Genomic DNA, 18,572 nt, shown 5'->3' with positions numbered 1-18,572 from the left:
GCCTGCCTACAACCAGCGTTTGGCAAATCATTGGCAAACTTTCTCACATGTGATGTACAGATAAGAACACCATATTGGTGGTAATGAAGTGGTTATCAATCCACATTAGATTGAGCAGCGAGAACATCATGGGCTACTTATTATCACCAAATCTTCAGAGGCATGAGGGACCCTCTGGCGGCGTATCCAAGGTACACAAATACCTGGAGCAAATTCTGTTATGAGTAAAATCTGATTCTTTACCTCCCAAGCCGGTGACTTAAGAACTGGCATGATGTGATGACCTATGACCTCTACAGGTGACAGATCTTTGACCCCTAGTTCCTGGAGTAGCCGTTTCACCTGGGAGTTGACCACATTATCAGGTGTGTTAATGAAGTCAGGGTGGACAGCAAACAGGTCAGTCTGCAGGGCCATGAACGGATCTGTAAAAATGAACGCACATGACATAGTACATGTTACATTTACATGAAAATTACATGTAGTCCAAATATTTCATCTTGGCTGCTCACTTTATTTCTTTTATTTAGACATCGAACGAATTTGATTAACGAAATTACAGGTGGCCAACTGTAGAGTTTAAAAGTGATGGGGGTAATAATTATACCATGGTACTGTTACTAACATCACTTTCTGAATATTAACATCAACTAATTTGCCAAACATATACCAGATTTTTGGTTTTGGGCTTTAAATGAGTAACAAGTCCGTCCTAATCATACTGAATTTTTACCATTGCTTTAGTTGAATGCCTAACATGGAGTCCACCAGAGTCACCGAGAAGACAAATACACACATGAGCCAAACTCGAATTACAGAGAAGTGTAACTTGAAGTTTTAGGGATGCTCCACTTCGCACTTAAACCCAAGATTCCCAGCAATAAAGCAGATGATCTAAGCCCTGGGGCAGGTGTTTAGTCCAAATGACTGATCCTGAACAATTGACAGAATGACAACAAAACTTCACGCCTACCAGACAAGGACTTTACCCAAATTCCTCAACCTTTTCACATATGAAAGAGCAACTTTCGGTCCAATATATGCACATTTTGAAGTTGGTTTTGGAGACAAAACTACATTGGTTGGATTGGCCAATTTCAGGGCTTCAAAAACACTTACCAGAGGATTTTTGTTTCTTTGCTGATGTTGTTGTCTCTGCCACAGGAAAAAACACTGTGGTGGAATCCAGGGAGACAAATTTCCCTTCACTCAGAGGTATTATGTTCATGGCTTTTAGAGATGAGAACACCTCTGCATCCTGGAGCTCCTCCATACTTCTGTAGACACACGCCATCCACCGAGCCATCAATACTACGTTTGTCTGGTAATCTGGTCAAAGTTTATTAAATCTGCTGATTAATTTGACTGTTGTTTAACACCATACTCAAGATTTTTTCATTTCTACTCAGTTTCATGGTTGGTGGTAACCAGAGTGCCCAAGGAAATTTACGAGCATCTGTTACTGATGACCTTTCTCACATGTGATGTACAAATATGCAAACCTTATTGGTCATGTTGCTGGAAGACAAGTGATCTAAAACCCAGGTTAAACTTCACAAATGTCCACATGAGTGTCCACTGTATATTGTCACCAAAGCCTACTGAACAGTGTCCAGGACTGGGTTTGAGCCAGCATCCCATGTGCCTTTGCGACTGAAAGGTATGCACCTTAACCACTTGGCCGCAGCTGGCCCCCCAACAAGAGCAAAGCACTCTGATAAATCCATCACGTGCTCACTCAGAGAAGTATGTATGAACATGTATTCTGGGGACTCTTTTTTTTTTTTCCCTTCTGAATACCACATTTGCAGGTCTAAGTGGTGCATTTGTTTATCAACTCAAGCTCTGGAAAGCCCTGGACCAGTTCAATACATGAATTTTCTACTCAGTCAAGAACGTATGAAAGTTCAGTCAATTATGTTTGTCTTTAATCATTATCTGTAAAACAATTCCAACAAAATGCACGAGTGAAGCAAGGCTAAGTAGGCTTTTTTAACCATGTGTCCATGACACATGCTTTCGTAAAACAAAATGAAGACACTATGAGACACTATCAAGGAAAATAACCTGCTAATCCAGGTGGATTTTTCCTGGTTTTCAACACTTAAACTACTTCTGCGCCGTATTTCACCTGAAGCATTTTTCACGTTATACATTTTGATTCTGATTTATTCACCTGCCTTACATGAGCAAGTGTTTTGTAAAATGTGATTAATTTCTTGTCACAAAACCTTAAGTGTTGACATTAAAAGTAGGATTTTAAGGCTTTGATGTGCTGAAAGTGCATATTTTAATACTAAACAGGGCCCCTGTGGCTCTGTTCGTTAGCACGCTAGTGCAGCATAATGACCCAGGAGCCTCTCACCAATGCGGCTGCTGTGAGTTCAAGTCCAGCTTATGCTGGCTTCCTCTCCAGCCGTTCGTGGGAAGGTCTACCAGCAGCCAAGAGATGGTCGTAGGTTTCTGCCATGCTCTGGTTTCTTTCCACCATAATGTGAAATATTCTTGAGTACAACATAGAACACCAATCAAATAAATAAATAAATAAATACTAAACTTTAGGCGAAATACAGCAACATATGTGAAATGAGACAATCTAGAGCTTTACTATCATTTGAATCTACAAAAGATGCATGTATCTGACACACAGTGAATATTTTAGGACACAAAACAGAACTACTGCTCAAGCCTAACAATATACATGTCCTCTACGACTATCATCCGACCATCCTGATCCCATCTTGATCGGATGCGGTGTGGATCCTATGACCATGATGGGCAGCCCATGTACTGATACTGGCACCGTCCTGATCGCATCTTGATCGGATGGGGTGCAGATCCTATGACCATGATGGGCAGCCCATGTACTGATACTGGCACCGTCCTGATCGCATCTTGATCGGATGCGGTGTGGATCCTATGACCATGATGGGCAGCCCATGTACTGATACTGGCACCATCCTAATCCCATCTTGATCGGATGCGGTGCAGATCCTATGACCATGATGGGCAGCCCATGTACTGATACTGGCACCATCCTGATCGCATCTTGATCGGATGGGGTGCAGATCCTATGACCATGATGGGCAGCCCATGTACTGATACTGGCACCATCCTGATCGCATCTTGATCGGATGCAGTGCGGATCCTATGACCATGATGGGCAGCCCATGTACTGATACTGGCACCATCCTGATCGCATCTTGATCGGATGTGGTGCGGATCCTATGACCATGATGGGCAGACCATGTACTGATACTGGCACCGTCTTGATCGTATCTATCATACTTGAATCTTATGCCCATCATATGCGTCTTGGTTCTATGATCTGTGTTTGATGTGAACATCTTCCATCAGATATTCCGATCCACATCCACGCCAGATACATCACTTGACTCGAGCAGTACTGTATTTCAGAAATTTAACCTGCAAATATAATCAAAACTAACCTGCATCTCCTCCAGATTGCAAACCAAGGGCGATCGCTTTTCCCACATGTAACAAATGTTGTGTTGTGACTGTTTCAATTCCCAAAGTCAGTGTCAGGCTGGGATTCAACATGGCTGCCAGATCACCATGGAGATAGAAGAGGTTCAAATGCTTATGAAGCATATCAGGGTTTACTACCTCCTTCACAAGAGAGTCTCGTGTCGTTATCACCTGAGATGGCTTCTTCATGTACACTTCACCTGATCAACACAATGTGATAATGAAATAATGAGTTCAGTTTGCAGCTGATACTGACTAGCACAACAACAACAACATTTTTTCCCACTCATGAACAGACCATACTTGGCATCAGCAGATACACGTTACTTATTTACTGAATACTTTGCTGCCCTTGAGAGTGTTTAGATGAAAATATGTCAGCTTTATGGGTGGAGCAAACTTAGCCAGGCAGCTGACCTAAAGTTGCAACCAAACCAGTCAAAATTGGGGCGGAGCATGTAAGCTCACTGGTCATGGCCAATCTGTTGTGGTGAGAATTAACTCAATTGCTTTATTATCATTTAAGCATTTGAGTTACGACTGACTTGTGAACTACAAACAATAAAATCAGCCAGAATGAGTGCTAATGGCTTAAGCACCTCAATGACAGCATTACAGTCATTCTGTAGCAAAAAAAACTTGGCAGTTAAGGTATGTACTGGTTTTTCTCAAGTTAAGAAACCTCATTATGTAAGCAGTCATTGTTTTTTTACATTTTACATTTAAATTTTATATTTCTGACCTTTAGAGTTAGGGTGGGTCGGTATGCAGTTCTTGCCCCGGAGTTTCTGTAAGATGTGGGTAGCCACAGGTTGGAAGAAGCCCAGAATCTCGTCCTCGGTGGGAACCATCTGCAGGTAGCTGCAAATCGCTTCCATCAGCGTAAAGTCTTTGTGTGCCTACAAACAAACAAACAAATATATGAAATACACAGAGAGGCTGTCCATTTTAACAAAGTGGCTGCTTAACTCTGATATGGTGATTAACTTCATATTTCTCTTCAAAAAGTGTTTTGTCAGGGAGGAAGAAATGTCATAAATTATTACTTTCTCTGTTAAACTTTATTTTTTCTGGTAGAGTATCATCCATCCTTCTGTCTAAAACATCTGTCTAATATGAATACAACTCCCAGAATCCATCAACACATGCAACTCCGTTGTGGCGAAATGTTGTGCCATTTACCCCATCATATGAAATAGCTGTCTTAATTAACACAGCTTTACACTTATGGTAATAATTCATGATAGCAGGTCTCACGTGAGGTAAGGTATGCCCTTTGACCTAGCAGGAAACTTTTTAAATCAGGTGTTTGGTATACAACTAGCACTTTTATATCCTGAAGTTCACACACCATACACATAATTTACATGAATTTCTCACCAGATTTACAAAAAAACAAGAAAATGATCAATGCAATGTCATCAGTACAAACAACAGTACCTGTATCTGTTTATTTATTGGGTGAAAATGTCATAAAGAATCAAAAAAAAAAAAATTGGTCATTCATCTTTCTTTTCAAAAATCTGATTATTGATCAAGTCAAAAAGTAATTAAATATCACACAAAAAAAGAAACAAAAGTGTATCATCATTGGTTTTTCAGAGATCTACCAGAAATGAATGATAAACAAAGGTGTTTCAGAAAGGGCTTTGGTAGTCTATCAGAAAAAAAGAGCATAATGTGTTTCAAGTGGGTTAGTACATGTAGAATTCTACCAGAAAAAAAAGTTTCATGACTGCGTTTTAGCAGTCTATCCAAAACAAAAAAAAACATGAAACAAAAAGGGATCTTAAATTGGGTGTTTTTATTCGTCCATCAGATGCCTATTACATGTACGTCTATACTGAGTTTCCTTTTTTGTAACATTAGTATGTGTACATACTTTGAATGCCTCGTATGCTTCAATGAACAGAGTGGGGATCTCGGTCCTCAACCACTGATTCCAGGCACTGTCTTTGTCCACGTCTTCACGTGATGATGGCACATCAAAGTCACCTAAACATAACCCACACATCCAGTATACTGTTAGTTACAGTGCTACTCCTTGACAGGATACATATATGGTGTTATACTGGACGAAGTGGCAGCAGAGCCTAACCAGTTTAAACTAATAACTCATCCCCCAACAGAAAATCTACTCTGGTTTTCATTGGACAATATCAGTCATGTGGGGGAGGTGCACTGCACTTTCATACCCAGGAGGCAATGTCATGCATTTAGATGTACGTGTCTGCTGACTAGGTTATCTCCCTTCCTTCAGCTTATGTGACTGTATGAAGTCTGATGTCTCTGAAGTAATTCAATGGCACAACAGCAAGTGTTTTAGTGGAATGAATGGATTTACAGCAGGATAATTTCCTTACACAGTCACTCTGTGACAGGATAGGAAAATATGGGGGATTAAACAACAGTCAAACGTATAAATAAATAAATACATAAATAAATACAGTCTTAACGGCCTTTGGGTGATGATACGGGAGCATTAACTCGAACTGAGGATCTCCCATTTCTCAAGTGCTGGCCAATCAATGACAAGTCTGTCAGCCTTCAATCTCTTCTCACTTCTCACGCTGAACTGTTTTCTAGTCTATAACAACCCACCATACCTTGTATAATGAACCTGAAGCCATAGCTGTGCAAAGGGAGGAAGGCAAAGACTTCCTGCTTGGGGGGTAACATCTAAAATATAAATATAAAAATATGGTCATGTGCAAATCACCAATATGATCCACATACTTTCACAAAATATAAATTTAGATAAGATGTGCCATGAAAACAATTTTAATCCAATCCTTTTTAAAGATGTACATGTATCAATCCAATATCTGTCTAAAAATCGGTTTTATGCTCAAGGTGAAAAATACAGTGTAATTCATTTCCCTATCTCACTTAGTGAGATTTAGTCAATTCCAGTAGTGATTTCATTCCTGCATGTTAACCTTACATGTACCTGCAAATATCAGGTACAAAACATACCTAATACATGAAAGACAAACAACCAGTGGAACTGGAAAGTGTTTATTGTGAAAGAGAAACAGGTTTATCAGTAACCAAACCACAGAAGAAGACCAGTCACAAATGTTTTAACTGTCACAATATGTCTTTTGCCTCTATCATTTCAAAATTCCCCCAATTCTATGCTTTGCATTTTCAATGTGTGTCGGTGCAGAATTCATCCCAACGCCGTTTGATTCAGCCACGGAGGTTTTGCAAAGCTGCACAAATGCACCCAAGTACCAGTGAAATACAGGGTTTAAAATGATGATTATCCGGCCACAGGTGTGGGAGAAAATTTATTAGTGTAATTTCTGCACGTTTACCTGTGACAGTGATGTCTGGCCAGGTGGTTTCAGTGGAAAGGCCAGCGCTATTTCTGTTGATTCCACTTCCACACCTGACTTAGCCTGGAATTACCAAAACAAAATTAACTTTTCTGTCAGTTGCAGATTTTTGAACTTAAACAAAAAGAATTAATTTTCTAAACAAAATGCCAACAAGATGGTGATTAATAGAAGTCTTTCCACCAGAGGAATGTTGAGAACTTTCTTATTTTCTACAGACACAGAAATAACTCTGATATAACAAATGACATGACATGATTACATATACTAAAAATCTTTAATATCTCCCAGAAACAAATGCGATCTGTAAGGGCAATACTCTGGGAGCAACAAAACAAATACACCCGACATTAAAGTTGAGAATTTAATCATCATACTGTCCAACAATGGAAATAGAAGTTTTCACAAAGAAACTAAGTTCTGTGTAAGTAAGGAACTACAGAGTTTAAAGGATTATATCAGGTGTATATTTCCATGTAAGAAACTTGAGCCTATAAAGTGCACCCAAAGTGCAAACGTTCAAGGTCTAGCCTCTGTGTGTCCAGATATGTGTACCTTTCCTACACACTATCCATAATCCTACATCACATCACTCATATTATACACTCGCTTTTTCACAATGACTCTTCGTAAAATGAACAATATTTTAAAAAACTGTGAGGGTATTGTTCAATTTACAAGTGTTGTGAAGTGGGTTAATATCTGACTTATATCTAATTCTGAGAGGTTTTAATATTACTATTAAACTTTATAAACTTTGGACACTAATTTATCAAATATCGCGAAACCTGTGGAGTGGAAAAATGAAATATTTTGTTGTCTCTGGAGAGTCTGGAAAGTAAATACCAGAGCTTGTTATGCTCCACCCTACATGAAAAGTCTTACCTGTAAGGAAATCTGGGATGCATCCAATGCTTTTCTGACCACCAGCCACAGGTCTGTGGTTTCGTTATGCTCTATTTCCACTACATTATTATCAAGATCTCGTCTTTTCATTGACACAATGCGATTCTCAACCTAAAACAACAACAAAATTGCGGGTTATTAATATACAGTACACTTCAAACAAATAAGGATTAATTAGGTATTAGGATTAATATGAAAGTTTGTGTTAGTGTAAGAGATCTTTTATTGTCAGAAATCTAAGGCCACTGTTTTTGAAGACATCAACTACAACAAGATTCAACAAAATGTTATTTAGAGCAGAACATCTTGCTTCGTTGACCAATGGTCTGGGAACAGAGTAGGCTATTCCATATCCAAAAGAAAAAGCAGTAAGAGCACCAGGAAGTCACTTACAACAGATTTACTGTCCTGAACATGGGTAAGGAGAGCACCAGGAAGTCACTTACACCAGATTTACCGGCCTGAACAAGGGTAAGGAGAGCACCAGGAAGTCACTTACAACAGATTTACCGTCCTGAACAAGGGTAAGGAGAGCACCAGGAAGTCACTTACACCAGATTTACCGGCCTGAACAAGGGTAAGGAGAGCACCAGGAAGTCACTTACAACAGATTTACCGGCCTGAACAAGGGTAAGGAGAGCACCAGGAAGTCACTTACAACAGATTTACTGTCCTGAACAAGGGTAAGGAGAGCACCAGGAAGTCACTTACAACAGATTTACCGGCCTGCACAAGGGTATGGAGAGCACCAGGAAGTCACTTGCAACAGATTTACCGGCCTGAACAAGGATAAGGAGAGCACCAGGAAGTCACTTACAACAGATTTACTGTCCTGAACATGGGTAAGGAGAGCACCAGGAAGTCACTTACACCAGATTTACCGGCCTGAACAAGGGTAAGGAGAGCACCAGGAAGTCACTTACAACAGATTTACCGGCCTGAACAAGGGTAAGGAGAGCACCAGGGAGTCACTTACACCAGATTTACCGGCCTGAACAAGGGTAAGGAGAGCACCAGGAAGTCACTTACAACAGATTTACCGGCCTGAACAAGGGTAAGGAGAGCACCAGGAAGTCACTTACAACAGATTTACTGTCCTGAACAAGGGTAAGGAGAGCACCAGGAAGTCACTTACAACAGATTTCCCGGCCTGCACAAGGGTATGGAGAGCACCAGGAAGTCACTTACAACAGATTTACCGGCCTGAACAAGGATAAGGAGAGCACCAGGAAGTCACTTACAACAGATTTACTGTCCTGAACAAGGGTAAGGAGAGCACCAGGAAGTCACTTACACCAGATTTACCAGCCTGAATAAGGGTATGAAGAGCACCAGGAAGTCACTTACACCAGATTCACCGGCCTGAACAAGGGTAAGGAGAGCACCAGGAAGTCACTTACAACAGATTTACCGGCCTGAACAAGGATAAGGAGAGCACCAGGAAGTCACTTACAACAGATTTACCAGCCTGAACAAGGGTAAGGAGAGCACCAGGAAGTCACTTACAACAGATTTACCGGCCTGAACAAGGGTATGGAGAGCACCAGGAAGTCACTTACAGCAGATTTACCAGCCTGAACAAGGGTAAGGAGAGCACCAGGAAGTCACTTACAACAGATTTACCAGCCTGAACAAGGGTAAGGAGAGCACCAGGAAGTCACTTACAACAGATTTACCGGCCTGAACAAGGGTAAGGAGAGCACAAGGAAGTCACTTACAACAGATTTACCGGCCTGAACAAGGGTAAGGAGAGCACCAGGAAGTCACTTACAGCAGATTTACCGGCCTGAACAAGGGTAAGGACAGCACCAGGAAGTCACTTACAACAGATTTACTGGCCAGTTGTCAAAGTTTGTCCTTTTTAGTCAATGAACCCCTTCTCAGATGCTCATTGTGAAAAGCTTGCTCCTCCATGAATTGATATCACCTAACTATGTGATTAGTGCCTATTATAAAGTTGACTGAACATTTGATTCATGTAGAAACAGAGTTGCGAACATTAACAAAAAGGCTTACTGACACCACTTTCACACACACTCACAATATCTCACCTTACTTCATAATGACAAGCTAAAACAGTGCATTACTCTCTCTTCAGCCAAAAAGCTGGGAAAAAAATGCCTCAGTTCCAAAGGTGAAAGGCTTTGTGAGGTGATTCTACCTCAGGTACCAGGAACCAGTAACCTTAACTTGTCAAGAATGTTAATGTGTCGTGTTTTCAGCTGATTTGATTACCCGGCAGCTTAGATGTACATGTAGATGGATAGACTGGTGGCCTGTGGGGTTTCAATACAGTAGAGACGGATCCTAATCTCACACCCATCTGATGGCCCGTGTCTGTTCACGAACCATCAACCAATCGGGTTACCCTTCCCATGCGGATATTGACACAGTCCGCTGGAGATCATATGCGAATGGCCCACGTATCTTGATCAGAGTTCATTATCATCACAAGGTCAAATGGCTATAAGTTCCAGCATGTGTTCACCTTTCTGAACATTTGCCCAGCTGTACTGTATATCACTGATCATTTTCATCATTAGAGAGACTACTAAAATCACATGTGTTGACATATGTTACCTGTATTGTATATTACAAGCTTACTTATAAACCTTGCACTGGGGTCCCTGAAGCTAAGTGGCTAGCGTGTTAGTACAATACAATGACTCAGGAGTCTTCACCATTGTAGTCACCGTGAGTTCAAGTCCAGCTCATGTTGGCTACCTCTCTGGTCAATCTTGGGAAGACCCATCAGTAATCTGCGGTCTTGGGTTTCCCCCTTGGCTCTGCCTGGTTTAATTTTATCATAATGCTGGTTGCCGTTGTACAAGTGATATATTCTTAAGTACAGCATAAAATATCAATCCAAAAAAAATAATAATAAATAAACCGTGCAAGACGTAGAAGGCTTGCCTTGTTAATCACAGACAGCTGACGAAGTCGATGGAGAAAAAGCAAGAGGGATGGATGGATGTCATTGAACCTGGCTGCCAATGTTCGAGTTTGGGCTTCCTTCTTGAATGGGAGTATAATCTGAGTCATCCACCTGAAATTGATAACAAAATTGATTAGGAAAACACACATGTAACAGCAACAAATTTTATAGGTGGCATAATTTAAGAAATGAACAGCTTTCTGTTATGAATGTCACACATCAAATTTTTCATATTAATTTTCTTTTTTAAATGCAAGTTTATTTTTCCTAATTGGTGTTTTAAGTTGTATTTGACTACTAATTGATGACTGTGTTCTAATCTAAAAAAGAAAAATATCTAAAAAAATTTTTTTTCCCTTTTCACAGTCTCTATAGAGATAAATTCATAAAATTATAATAAAGTTAATCCAATGAGTAACCACTTGTCATTTGTAAATTCAATTATAAATCAATTGAAGGATGTTTAAAATGTACAAGAAGTTGTTCAAACAAGTTATAACCAAGACAACTACACTTTCAATCATTCAAAGAAATTGCTGATCTTGCAAATATTGAAATAAATCCACACTTTACTAATTTCTTATATAAAGTGGCAAATTAAGGTAACCATTTTAACATAAACATATATTTCCCATCAAAAATCATGTGACTGACTTATCCATTTCGGGAGATTCTTCCATCCAATGAGGAAGAATATAGCCAGTTGGTCCACTGTTGACATCAAACTTTATGTGGAATCCATTTGAGTGAACTTCTGGACAATCTGTCACTCGGAAAACAGATTTAAATCCTATTCCCTTTTGGCCTGAAAGTACGCATGTGAAAGCTAGAGCAAATCTGATATAATCATTTATATGCTTTGGAAGAAAACAGATAAAGCACAACAACAATAAGTAGTCCACTGCATAACAAAATAAAATTCATTAGTATTCAGAATTGCTTAAAATAACATTTAAAGAAATAAATCAATTCAAGCAGATTTCATAAAAAAAAGTTCTTCTGATAGTGCTTGTAGAAACTAATGATCAAAAAAAGGTTTGCAAATTTTTTTTGGGAAAGAATAATAACATCAGTTTCCAATTTCCATTCTACATAAGAAATTTTAAATAAAGATTACAGTCAAACATATTCCATCACACAAAAACATACCAATATAGCCAAACTTGTGCTTGCCCTTTGTGCTTCGTCCCACATCACAGATTGCACGAATGTTACGTTCCTCAAATCCGGATTCATTGTTGCTAACAACAACTTTTGTGGCATCTACAACAAACTCGACAGCAGGGCAAAAGTCTTTGCTTTGATCTGTATCCACTGGATACTCATTGTCATCCGCATTTTGTACCAGCTCCAGAACGAAATGGGTATCCTTGCTATAGAGATCCTTGGAAAGGCGATCTAAACTGCGGCCAAGCCTCTCTTGCTGTACTTTCATCAGTTTTTGTCCATCTTCACTCAGCTCTACCCCAATACCAAACTCTTCCTTTCGAATCTGGTTGATCAACTCTTTACACTTATCAGTATCAGAAGTTTCAGAGTATGTGATGTCTGATGATGATGAGGCGTCAGTTGTCTCCCCTGATTCGTCCTCTTCTTCCACAGAAGTGGATTTTGCCCGTTCCTCTGAAACATCTGAATAGAGATGCCGGATAATTTGTAACACATCTTTATATATATTAGTGTCAAAACTTTCATAGTGTAAACAAACACCTAGTCTATACAATAAAAACTTCTGAAGTGCTAGTTATTTACTTTTTGTGTCAAATTTCTTAGACAGGCATGTGAAAAAAATTTTCCTCAGAAAAGTAGTCTGAAGTATAAATAGAATTACAATCTATTTAGTGTTGAAATATCACCACATCAAAGATGATGAGAAATGAATACAACACTGGTATGAATATTTATACCACGACAGTCACATATATTTATAACTATTTTTACTGTGAAGAGACCTAAAGTACCATACACACCAGCTACAGTACATCTGTATATGGTTCATACAGTCCAATACAGAACTGAGACATTTAAATACATTTAATTATCATCAAAAAATAAAAAAAGGAAATAAATGAAAATCAACTGTTCGAATTATACTTCTAAGGTAGGATTTATAGACTGCCAGGCGAAGAGTACACGATGTCAAATCACCTCCCATTCTTTATATCCACCTACAGATAAAAGTTTTGTCAGGAATTTAGAGTGGGACAACTTCACTGGTTATATGGTCCATAAAGCCCACCATAGAAATCACACGTCTGAATGCATCTTTCTAAAAATTAAAATAAATGACAGTATTCTCATGCATAGTTTTCCGTTGTCAGTCAGGATACCCTTTAATATTTCAGTTTTTAGATTTCTTCCACTTTAACAGCTTTGTTTAAAACCTGGCCCTGGCAATACCTGTCTCCCCAATATTTGTGGTACTGCTGGGCTCTTCCTTGTCAGCTTCTTCAGGGTCTGACTCAGACGAGGAAGACTCATCAGAGCTATCCTCAAGGTCACTTTGCTCAAGGTCTTCCTCCATCTCCATTTCTCCTGCAAGCTACAAGACAGAACAACACATTATTGATCAGATTTCATTAGCTCTTAGTTGAATTATTATTGGACAGCAATGGTCTGGTGGTTTATGGGTGTAGACTCAGCAGTGCCTTCAACATCAGCAGGTACATGACAAAATTTGACATAAAACAGAAACAGAACAGTACTCTTAAGCGATAAGGGTGTAAAGCTACATCTAGAATGGGGAATACAAGGAGTCTTTTGTTTTATTAATGAAAGATAATTCAACAGTGCACTCTGAAAGGACCTTGCCAGTGTGGCTGTAATATATATGTCTGAATTCACATTATGCACTTTCACTTAATTACTTATCCAACTGTTGTGAAACATCATATAATAGATTATTTTACTTCTATAATGACAGTTTTAGGGCCTAAATGTCATTGTAGATTATTTCACTTCCATAATGACAATTTTAGGACCTGAATGTCATTGTAGATTATTTCACTTCTATAATGACAGTTTCAGGACCTAAATGTCATTGTAGATTATTTCACTTCAATGATGACAGTTTTAGGACCTGAATGTCATAGCAGGTTATTTCACTTCTATAATGACAGTTTTAGGACCTAAATGTCATTGTAGATTATTTCACTTCTATAATGACAGTTTTAGGACCTAAATGTCATTGTAGATTATTTCACTTCAATGATGACAATTTTAGGACCTGAATGTCATAGCAGGTTATTTCACTTCTAGTTTCATGACCTAAATGTCATTGTAGATTATCTCACTTCTATAATGACAGTTTTAGGACCTAACTGTCTTTGTGGATTATTTCACTTCAATGATGACAATTTTAGGACCTGAATGTCATAGCAGGTTATTTCACTTCTATAATGACAGTCTTATGATCTAACTGTCATTGTAGATTATTTCACTTCTATAATGACAGTTTTAGGACCTAAATGTCATTGCAGATTATTTCACTGCTATAATGACAGTTTTATGACCTATCATTGTAGAAGAAACCAGGCAGGGATTGGGGAATTTTTTTCAAATAACTATTTTTTTAATTGACAGAAATAATATAAAAAAAAAAGGAAAAAAGTTACTGACCAACTGATCCCAATTTTTTGGATAGGCTCAAACCCAACAAAGAATACAACTCTTTTTTGAAGGACAACTCAGGCAGAGGCCATTAATTCAGCCAGTGAGCCCTTGAATCTGGGCATAATCCACACATTTTGGGACAGGGAACACACAAGAAGACACAGTACATGTACTAACATCTAATGACTCCTCATCATCATATGACTGAAAAATTGTTAAGTACGACGTTAAACCCCAAGTATTCATTCATTCATTCATTCTATATAAATTATACCTTGCACAAAAGGTGTGCCATCGACAGGTGAAGATAACAGGACAAAGTGTGCACATCATAAGGTACCTCACCGATTACCAAAATACTGGGCTTGGATAACAGAGAACAATGGGGTGAAGAGAAATAACTTGCATAGGTTCATGAAGCTTGCATCTTTTTGCACTAAAAAAAAATCATTTTAGCTGTTTTTTTATAATAACTGTATGTATAAATTTCTCTGAAAAAAAAAAAAGTGCTGTAGAGGTCCAAAAAGTTGGAGTGAGTGAGTGCTTGGGGTTTAACGTTGTACTTGACAATTTTTCAGTCATATGACGACGAAAGAATCCTTACAGTGCATGTAATGTGCCTCCTTGTTGCAGGACGGATTTCCACCGCTCTTTTATCTGGTGCTGCTTCACTGAGACACCTTACTGAAGGCAAGTAAGCCGCTTCTCCCAAGCCATTATACTGATATGTGTCAAGCAGTCGTTGCTCTATCCCCTTCATGCTGAATGCCAAATAAGGAAGTTACAACTTCCTCTTTTCTGGGTGACTCGGCCCAGAATTGACCTTGGATCTAGCGCAAAAAAGTTGGAGATTACAGTAAGAATCACACCTTATCATATTAACGTCAGACAAGACCGATAATCACACCTTGTCATATTAGCGTCAGACAAGACCGATAATTACACCTTATCATATTAGCGTCAGACAAGACCGATAATTACACCTTCTCATATTAGCGTCAGACAAGACCGATAATTACACCTTATCATATTAGCGTCAGACAAGACCGATAATTACACCTTGTCATATTAGCGTCAGACAAGACTGATAATTACACCTTGTCATATTAGCGTCAGACAAGACCGATAATTACACCTTGTCATATTAGCGTCAGACAAGACCGATAATTACACCTTGTCATATTAGCGTCAGACAAGACCAATAATCACACCTTGTCATATTAACGTCAGACAAGACCGATAATCACACCTTGTCATATTAGCGTCAGACAAGACCTGGTTGAATACATCTGCAAAATCCTTCCAGGCACACCTACATGTATGTGTGAAACATGTTTTGATTCCATGACAACACGACTCACCTCTTCCACTTGATCCTCCTTGTTGAACTCTGTTGCCAAGGTGACAGCCTGAGCTGGAAGGCGGAGTTTGGTGTGAAACTGTTCTGTCCACTCTCTTATCCCCAAGAAACAACCCAGCTTCAGCAAATGAGACATATAGTCTGTGTTCTCCTCAGCAGCCTTCAGTAACTGAATCTTGGAGTGGCGTGACCCTAGCACTTCACCAAGAGGGGTCAGGAAAATCTGGGTGAAAAAAAAAATAATATACAAAGCCAATGAAATGTAACACAGTACACCTCCTTACTGTCATTTTGGTTTCAAACATATATGTTTGCAACTAAACTATTCTTGTTGTCTGCAGGGCTCTTTAAACATCTGAAATAAGTAAAATAAATTTGACTTATTTGTTATTCTTGCAAGCCACATCTACAATATGGATAGGGTGATATTAAAGCTGTCTACAAAGGAACAAACTCAAAAAACAAACATATGTACCTCTAGTAGCAATGTACAGTTTCAAGTATCTCTCCTAGTCTTTTATCTTATCAAAAATCATTCAAACAATACCTGATCTTTACCAAAATCTAATCACCTATATCTAGTTTCAATGAAACTGATGAATAATTTGCCAAATACAATTAACAAACATATACATGTATAAGGATAAAAACATAAAATTCTTCCTGGGCAATGTAACAAAACAACTGGTGTCAATTATTACGAAAGAAACTAAAGGGCAACACCAGCTGAATATTTTCACAGAAGAAATCCACCATATAAATATCTTACCTGATTTGCCACAGAACAACAGATCCTGATGGGCAGGGTATTCAGACAACGAAGGACAAACTCTATGGCTCTGTTTGTAACACCTGTCCTCTGTGGAGGACCACCTGCATTATCATACACAAAAAATATCAAAGCAGAGTTAACATACTTATTTGTTTGACTGGAATTTTGTTGTCATGCTCAACATTTTTTTACCTTTACAACTGCAGCCAGCACTATTGCGAGAGGAAACAATGCAGAGCCTTGGGGATTTCCATTATTTCCATGACCATTTGAAGGTTGAGAGGAAACCATCATGACCTGGGCTTGAACTCACAGCAACCAGTGAGAGGCTCCTCGGTGACTGTGATGTCCTAGCATGCTATACCATTTATTCAGAGAGGCCCCTAATTTCACCATATGTACTTGGGTATCCATAAATGTAATGAACAGGAAAGCGTATACAAAATATATTTCCAACCATAAGGTTATGTGCAGCATTTCTGTTGAACCAAAAAGACTAGGTTCAACATAGGTTCCTGTGAATCTGTAGGAAATATAAAAAATGGACATCAAATTGTGGCAATAAGGTGATGAGAACAATTTTTCTTTCTCAATTTCGCCAGAAATTAGCAAAGCCAATCAGTTTGACCATTAGTCATTGAGTATCTTTATTCAATACACCTTGCTTATTTAACACACATTGTCAGATAAAATGAGAGATCATCTATATGCAGAAGATTGATTTTGACACAAGCATAGACCTAGATTTTAAGTTTCGTACCTGGAGTTTCAGTATCCACAGAACTGGCATTCATGGCGTAGAGTGCTGATTTCACATGATTTGCCAACAGGGCTACAGAGGTTTTAGCTACACCTTTATTGGCAACAATCTGCGACACAAGATGGCCACAGCTCTCTCGTGGATCCCCGCTTTGAACGGCCTTTTCAAACTCTTTAACCGATGTCTGGGATATAAGTTTAATCAGCTGACCTGGTCTTGTTTCCATGGCAACAAAATCAGTGATTGCCATTTTGTTTTCACCTGTATCAAAGACAATGGTCAAAAAAGCATTCAACGAAACTCATAAATAATCCTTTGTGTCTACAGGTGCATGATGTGTCAATGCGGAGGAGCTCTAGTGTGAAGCATGACATTGAGCCATTGTTACATAAACAATGGATTGTAGCACAACACCTCTATGTTACAATGGTTCATTTTCTGCTGTAACGTTGTTCTGTCTTTAAAAGATTAGTGTCCAGATTTAGCTACTGGCCCTAATTATAAAGATAATAACCTGTTTAAACAGTTTGCTATCGCGAGCACTTCTGAGAAACATAATAATGACTTTAAATCCACCAAAAACAATAGATTTACTGCCCTAACTCATGGCGCTCAGTGGGTGACGTCATAGATGGCCAACTCAAGCCTAGCTGGCCTAAATAACCTGGGGATTCATGTCAAACTGGTGTCATTTTCGAGATGGATTTTAGCTACTCAGAAGCAAATATATTACTGTATCAATTTGAACCCATAGTGGACGACACTGAAGTTCCGATTTATGACACTGACATCGCTGGCCAGATTCTGAGTTTTCACACTTTGAATGATCTTTGTCCAGGCGTTTCCAACCACATTGGCAACATATACGGACTGGTAAGCTATAGCTTTACCCTGTGCTACACTGTGCATTTCGTGTGTTTATTTTAAGATTTAATACTTATTTACTATTCTTTCCCTCTTTCCACTTTACAATCATTCTGTTCAATGAGGGGTTCAAAATTCATTCCTATATGCGAGGACAACTACCGGTACATGTTATTGTCAGCATTTTGAATAGAGTAGTGTACAATATAAATACAGATAGGATGTGGACGGCGGCAATATAGTGTACAGAGCTTTCTTATCCACCAGTTTTCAGTTCAGTTAATAGTATTCCTGTGTAGAGGTGGGGGTGTAGAAATTCAGCCGGATTCCTGTCGTAGCTTTCAGGTGTAAAATGGCGAGAGCAGATACGGCTGTTTTCGGTGGGTACAAAATCTTTCCTTTCCTTCTTGTGCTGTAAATCCACCCCTTCGTTAGGGCCAAATCGTCTGGAAACTTGAAAAATCTCCAGGGTCCTATGATGACCTGTTTTTACAAACGTATGCAGAACGGTAATCCATTTGAGGTATTTGCTG

The 18,572-nt window shown here is 39.0% G+C and overlaps 1 protein-coding gene across 2 annotated transcripts in view; it reads right to left on the bottom strand.

Annotated features, from left to right (window-relative positions):
* LOC135474759 (uncharacterized) overlaps positions 1–18,572 on the bottom strand; it is a 56,639-nt gene that overhangs the window by 17,886 nt on the left and 20,181 nt on the right. For both annotated transcript variants that reach the window (XM_064754347.1, XM_064754348.1), the window contains exons 8-22: positions 17,176–17,436; positions 16,413–16,516; positions 15,645–15,866; positions 13,072–13,213; positions 11,821–12,303; positions 11,326–11,476; positions 10,650–10,782; positions 7,716–7,847; positions 6,810–6,893; positions 6,096–6,168; positions 5,372–5,484; positions 4,232–4,388; positions 3,450–3,689; positions 1,120–1,329; positions 244–425 (exon numbers count right to left, since the gene is read on the bottom strand). In XM_064754347.1, coding sequence (XP_064610417.1) covers positions 244–425; positions 1,120–1,329; positions 3,450–3,689; positions 4,232–4,388; positions 5,372–5,484; positions 6,096–6,168; positions 6,810–6,893; positions 7,716–7,847; positions 10,650–10,782; positions 11,326–11,476; positions 11,821–12,303; positions 13,072–13,213; positions 15,645–15,866; positions 16,413–16,516; positions 17,176–17,436 — 2,687 coding nt within the window. The remainder of the gene's footprint in view (positions 1–243; positions 426–1,119; positions 1,330–3,449; positions 3,690–4,231; positions 4,389–5,371; positions 5,485–6,095; positions 6,169–6,809; positions 6,894–7,715; positions 7,848–10,649; positions 10,783–11,325; positions 11,477–11,820; positions 12,304–13,071; positions 13,214–15,644; positions 15,867–16,412; positions 16,517–17,175; positions 17,437–18,572) is intronic.

The sequence above is a fragment of the Liolophura sinensis genome, chromosome 9, assembly GCF_032854445.1.
Source record: "Liolophura sinensis isolate JHLJ2023 chromosome 9, CUHK_Ljap_v2, whole genome shotgun sequence".
NCBI lineage: Eukaryota > Metazoa > Mollusca > Polyplacophora > Chitonida > Chitonidae > Liolophura > Liolophura sinensis.
Note: the sequence above shows the minus strand (reverse complement) of the source record. Positions and strands in the feature narration are given on the sequence as shown.